The sequence below is a fragment of the Micropterus dolomieu genome, linkage group LG17 (genome assembly GCF_021292245.1).
Source record: "Micropterus dolomieu isolate WLL.071019.BEF.003 ecotype Adirondacks linkage group LG17, ASM2129224v1, whole genome shotgun sequence".
NCBI lineage: Eukaryota > Metazoa > Chordata > Actinopteri > Centrarchiformes > Centrarchidae > Micropterus > Micropterus dolomieu.
Window position 1 is genome coordinate 37,040,730 of NC_060166.1, and position 6,817 is coordinate 37,047,546.

General features: G+C 44.7%; 1 protein-coding gene across 1 annotated transcript; it reads right to left on the reverse strand.

The window, feature by feature from the left end:
* Window positions 1-637: 637 nt before the first annotated feature.
* LOC123985382 (olfactory receptor 4E2-like) lies at window positions 638-1,591 on the reverse strand. Its single transcript, XM_046072860.1, has one exon. The coding sequence runs from the start codon at window positions 1,589-1,591 to the stop codon at window positions 638-640; it is 954 nt and encodes a 317-aa protein (XP_045928816.1).
* Between the last annotated feature and the right edge of the window lie 5,226 nt (window positions 1,592-6,817).

Consider the following 6,817-nt stretch of genomic DNA (forward strand, 5'->3'; position numbering starts at 1 on the left):
ACAATACATTAGAACTAATGTATTGTCAACTGTGACATTAGCTATATTATGTGCAAACATAAGAGTGGCAACACATTTTGTTTTATTTCTTAAAAACTGTTGAAGTTGTTATCAAAAAACTGGGTTCTCTCTCAACAGGGATCATCTAAATACACAAAAACTCTCGTAATCCAACTGCCTACAGGCAGTTCAGTGACATTTATTTGGCCATGGTATGAAATCTCTCAAGATAAAAAAAAAACTCAAATGAAGCAACATAATCTCTTAGTTTATTATTATTCTTATTACTACTACTACTACTACTATTGTTTATTACTGAATTCATGCTCAATAGACAATTTTAAATGACTTTCAAAATTTCACCCAATAGATTCTTGTCTGAGAATGCTGAGGTTTTAAGATCTTCAAGCTCGTGATTTTGCGTCATATAGAAGTTTAAAACACAACAATGTAAAAATGAAACAAGAATAAACAACAGTCCATCACCTTTTATTTACTGGATATAAAATAATGAATCTGTCATCAGACAAACTAAAATCAACCCTTTAGTGACAAAGTTGTGACAATGTTAATGAAGAAGTGATTACTGTTGACACTAGTGAGTTAAATCCATACATTTGTTGTTTTCTTTTGTTACTCAAGGTGAACCCATCCATTTAACAGAAGTTAAAAGCAGACTTTTACATGTTATGCGTATTTTGGACATGCTGAGGCCGTACATAAAAGGGTTGAAGAGCGGTTGGCATGTAATAAAATACAATGATAAAAATATTCTCATCATGTGAGGTACACTGTTCATGTTAAACCTGCTCTGGAATATTTCAAAGCAAGACCCAACAGAAAAGTTGAGCAAAGAAGCAAGGTGAGGAGTGCAGGTACTGACAGCTTTTTGTCTGGTCTGTTTAGAACCAGAAAAACAAACTTTAAGAATCCTCATGTAAGTGTAAAATATTACAGACAGGGGAGCAAAGACTATGACAGAAGCAGCAATAAGTTCATAGACATTATTCACACTGGTGTCATAGCAAGCCAATTTTATAATGGTGTAATTGTCGCAGTATACTTTATTAATGATGTTCCCACACAGCTGTAAAGAAGCACTCAGGCATGTTGTCACAAAAACAGCCAATAAAGGAGGTAACCATATAACAACAATAAGCATGGCAACCTTATGAGATGTCATATGTGCATTATACTGCAGAGGACAGCAGATAGCAAGGTATCTGTCATAAGAAATGACAGCTAAGTTGGTCAATTCTACACTTCCATAAGAGTACACACAGAAAATCTGCAGGAAACAAAAGGGAGCAGAAACAGTGTGAATGTCAGAGAGAATCTGAAGCAGAAGGAATGGAAACAACCCTGTACTACCATACAGCTCATTTACAAACAGGCTGCACAGAAAAAGGTACATAGGTTCATGTAAGCTTCTGTTCATACAGATAACCACAGTGAGCAAAAGATTAGCACAAAGAATTAACATATATAAAGACATAATGAAAATGAAATATAAGTATTTAAAAAGCCCGGTGTCAAAGTAGGCATCAAGTGTAAAATATGAAACCTGTGTAGAGTTTATCATGATCATCATTTTCTTTGAAAACACAATACCAATGCACATGAAGAAATTAAGCACAATACGGTTACACTTTGTTGAAAAAATCTTTTGTGACAAGAATCTCCAACTTACCACTCTTTCATTAAAGTCAACATAATGGTTAGAGAAACTACAAACACAATTCATGACATAGTGTCAATGACACTGTGAGTCCCACCTAAGTGAACTGTAACTCTGCTTCTGCTTCTTTTAAACCTTTCAAGTCAGTTGACGCCCACAGCAGCAGAATGATGTCAGTAAAGGAAACACTGTTAATATTTTTTTAATTGGTGCCTGAAAGAAATGTGAATGCCACAGCACTCCTCTAACAAAGACATCTGGCTACGCCATCCCTACACAAAAAGGCAATCTCAGTCCCTGTTCTCATCTGTGACACCACAAGGGTAATAGTTAAAAGTAAATCAGAATCAGTAAACCAGAAGCTGCTGAACCATAGGTACTGAAGGCCGCTGTATCTTAGCAGGGTCAAGGGGTAGCTGCAGTTCTGGCTCGTGGGATTGCTGCAGCAAAGGAGCCATAAGAAACTCAGTAGCAAGGAATAGCTGTAGTTCAGCAGTGACAGGCTTTAGCTGTAACTCAGCAGGGTCAGGGGTCTGTGCTTCGCTCAACATGGGACTTACCACACCAGTGATGGCAGCTCATCTGCCAGGCGACAGTCGTTGGGTCCCAGTCTCCGAAGGGAGGGGATGCTGCTCTGCTTCAGTATGTCACAGTTCATGTTGGCGTTCATGGTTCCCTCTGGAGCTCCCCAGTGCCAGCACCACTCATGCAGCCCCAGACCAGGACACTCCACCCACCATGCTTGAGTGCAAGCAAGACAAACTTGTCTTTGTGCTCCTCACCTGGTTACTGTCACACACGCTTGACACCGTCTGAACCAAATAAGTTTATCTTTGTCTCATCAGACCACAGGACCTGGTTCCAGTAATCCATATCCTCAGTCTGCTTGTCTTCAGCAAACTGTTCGCTTTCTTGTGCATCATCTTTAGAAGAGGCTTCCTTCTGGGTCGACAGCCATGCAGACCAGTTTGATGCAGTGTGCAGCGTATGGGCTGAGCCCTGATAGGCTGACCCCCCACCCCTTCATCCTCTGCAGCAATGCTGGCAGCACTCATACGTGTGTGATGTGTTATTTTGAGGGGACAGCAAATTTACACTGTTATACAAGCTGTACACTCACTACTTTACATTGTTGTTAAGAGTCATTTCTTATGGCCAGTTCACCACCTATCTTGCCAGTGTCGGTGTCTGGGTTACAGAAATTATTATCCCACTCCAGATGATGCTGTACAGGATAGGCTATCCAGTTACTACTTACTGCCCAACACTGGCCAATGTCACATCTTGCACCATACAGGAAACATAATCTCTGTTGCTTCTTATTCACTTAGACTGTGAAAAACAATAAGCAATGGTCCTGGCTATGTCCTACGGGTTTTTACACGGCAAGGGCCTGATTTATTAACATCCCGAATAAGGAGTACTAAATTGCGTGTGCGGTCTAAAATATTGCACGAGCAATTGTAGTACCTCTTACGGTGATTCTCAGAAACAAAGGAGGTGGGAGTATTTAAATGAAGGTTTTGCGTGTTTTAATGGTTTCCACCATGGAGAGTCGAGAGGGAAAGCAGCCACTGCGTAAAAACCTTGGTTTGTTTCATTTAGTGCATCCCAAGTATGTGGAAATCGTCTGTACCTGCCCATCCTGCCTAAGATAGCACTAAGTAGGCCTACTTGGGACAGCAAAAAGTTGCTTTGGGAAACCCCAGCAGAAACAGCTACAGCATGCTGGAATGACCAAGACGCGACGAAATGCCAGCTTCATCCATCCAGAGGAAACAATCACCGACCGTCCGCAGCGTGCCCGGTCGCCCTGCGATCTCCTGTCCCTGGCCCTGTACGCCCCAACTCCCCATTCTCTCTCCGATACCTACAACAGATAGGTAGCGCCACGTAATTTCTAAATTCTTTCATCTCACGGAGAAAGGAAGTCACATTGAAATGAAATTTGCTTTATTGGCATGAATGTTAATACAACAGTATTGCCAAAGCTTCAAGAAATACTAAAACACAACAACTTCAATTCATATAGTTCATGGAATAAATACAATAAAATAGTTTTATTCATATATATTGAATATAGAATAATATTATCTAATATTGTTCATTTCTCTCCTTCGAAAGATGGATTTAGAAAAAACGGAACAAGTTCTAGGAGAGTCTATAGATAGTTTTGTTAGCAGATTGAAGAAATCGTGAGTTTGGAGATTTTATACAGTATGTGATCAAGTGTTTGACAAGTACACTTCAAACGCACTGCGCTGACAACTATTAGGAGAGAAAGACTTGAAAGTCCCAGGGCTTCAAATGGCAATGGAGACTGCTGATCAGAAAGCTGTAAAGATGGACACATTAACAGTCAATGCAGTGAAGAAAAGGCCGGTAAGATGGAGAGGAAAAACGGTAAGACCCTGATTCCCTACAAATCAAGATCAATCCCCATGTATGCAGAACATTTAGTGTTACTGATGTGGTCATGAAGAACATAAGAGTGAATGCACAGTAGCAAGACCGAGCCAAGACAAGGCAAATGAAGCCATAGTACGAGTTGGGTTGGGAGCAATACTGAGCCAGTGACGAAACACACAAGCCTGTCTTTTATGCCAGCCAAGCCTTGTGTGATGTGGAACGCTGCTACTACTAGACTGAAAGAGAAGCCCTGACCTTTGTGTGGGCCTGTGAGAAATTTAATGTATTTCTTTACAGGAAACACTTTGTCATGGTCACTGACCATAAGCCCCTTGAGAACATCTACTCTCGAAGATCCAAACTACTAGCCAGAATTGAAAGACGGGCCATGGGGGGTCACGTGGGTTCATTGAGCAAGATGGTTGCTTGATTTGAGACTGCCCGTAGGAGCCCTCGAGTTTATCTGAATTCGTTAGTTAATTTCGGCTTCTTTGCTAAGAATTCATATAAGGGGATGCCAGAAAGTGTTTTTTGTTTGAAAGGTGATTTCTTAGCAATGATGACGACCAGGACGGCCAAGCAAAGTGCCGGAGCTAGCGGGGCTAATGCTAAACCTGCTAGCCCTAGCCAAACTGCGGACACAAGTGTGTTGTCTGCCATGCAACAATCTCTGGAGGCTACTGCAGAAATGTTGATATTTGGGCAGCTTCTGTCGAGTTTGCAAGACGATATGAATGAGATAAAAGAGGTTAACTCGGGGCTACGAACGGATGTGGATGGCGTTTTACAATGACTAGATGAGGCCGAACGTCGCATTTCTCAACTTGAAGACGACAACTGTAAGCTTCGAAAGTCTGCTGATAAAAGCGCCAAAAATATGAGGAGTTACATCAAGCAATAGAGGATGCAGCTAACAGAGATAGACGTCAAAACGTGCGGCTGATTGGACTAAAGGAGAAGCTGGAAGATGGGAAGATGGATGAATGCACCATCATTGCCGAGGCAGTGGGAGTTGAGCTTGACCGGACCCAGCTGCAGCGTGTACACCAAGCCCCCGGGCCTATGCCGGAGGACGGCCGTCCTCCCAGACCAGTTATCATGAGGTTTTAAAGCTTTTTGGACGTCCTCCTGACGTGACCATTAAGGGTAAATTTGTGGGATTTGTGTAACTATTCGTTTACATTTGGATTTGGACATAGACTGAACTGCAGTATATGGAAGAGGACCTTGATCATGCTACAGACAATAATGCAGAGTGGGTTGTAAGGTGACGGCGTTTAATGGTTACCTGGAAGAGCAGAGGACTCAAAGTAATATGGTGCCATATATAATTATTTTATTTTGTCTGAGAAGCTATCTTTGTGGCACAGTTTTAGGATGAGCCAGTCGTCGATGTAGTCGAACGTCCGGATGCCCTGGAGCCTCAGCGGGGCCAGTGCTGCATCCATACACTTGATAAATGTGCGAGGGGAAAGTGCCAGGCCGAATGGAAGAACCCGATACTGGTAAGCCACACCCCCGAAGGCGAAACTCAGGAACTTCCTGTGAGAAGGACGGATGGAGATGTGGAAATAGGCGTCCTTTAGATCTATCGTGACAAACCAATCCTCGGATTGGATGTGCGTCACGATGGCGGGGATGATGAGCATCTTGAACCTGAATCTCCTCAGAGACCGGTTTAGAACCCGCAGATCCAAGCCCTCCGTCCTTCTTGGGGACTATGAAGTACCGGCTGTAGAACTGACGTCTCTGTCTGGGGGGGAGACACGTTCCACGGCCTCCGTCCTTCTTGGGGACTATGAAGTACCGGCTGTAGAACTGACGTCTCTGTCTGGGGGGGAGACACGTTCCACGGCCCCTTTCCTCAGCAGAGTAAGAACTTCCTGTCCCAACACCGGACCTTGCTCCGGGCGGACCACAGTCCAAACTACCCCGTTGAATTTTGGAGGGCGGGTTTTGAACTGTAGTTGAAACCCATCTATGGCAGTGTGCAGGACCCACAGAGAAATGTTCGTCAGGCTCCGCCAAGCCTCTGCAAAGTCTGCGGCGCGTGGTGCTTAAGAAACCTTTCATCAAGCTTACTAGCCTGTGGTGTCTGCTCCTCCTGTGGCCAGCAGATGTTGAGCTTAGCCACGGTTCTAGTCACCACCTCCAGCAGCTCGTCATAGTTAGGCGCTGCCTGATGATGCCGCCCCGACACCCGGAAGTCATCGTCCACTGCGCTGAGCACGTCCGCCTCCTCGGAGTCGGATTGCTGCAGCGTCTCCGGATCCAAACCGCGAGCAGGAGAAGCCGAGAACGGGCTCCCGAACGAGGAAAGGAAGCGTCGGAGCCAGCGAATGAAGGTCGGGAAAAAGCCTCAGCCGTCCCGAAATCCTCCGACAGATCACGCTGTGAACCCATGAGTGAAGCCGCCGGGCCGCCTCAGCAGCCGCAGGGCCCGCGCCGCGGGGAAAACACATCCGGCCATCCTCGGAAAAGAGAGCCAGTACCCGCACGGAAAGGGCTTCGCAACGGGCGCTGGCAGCCCCCTCGAGAGCTGCCCGGGCGTGCTCCATCCCCAAACATGAGACACACATCTCATGATATTCTCCATCCGTGATGTACTGAGGGCAAGGAAAAACACATCTTCTGTACATCTGGTTGCCGGACATGCTGGTAGACTTCTTCTTCAGGTAAGACACACTGCTTGTAGGACTGGAGCTTTCTTCAAACAACATACAGAGCGCC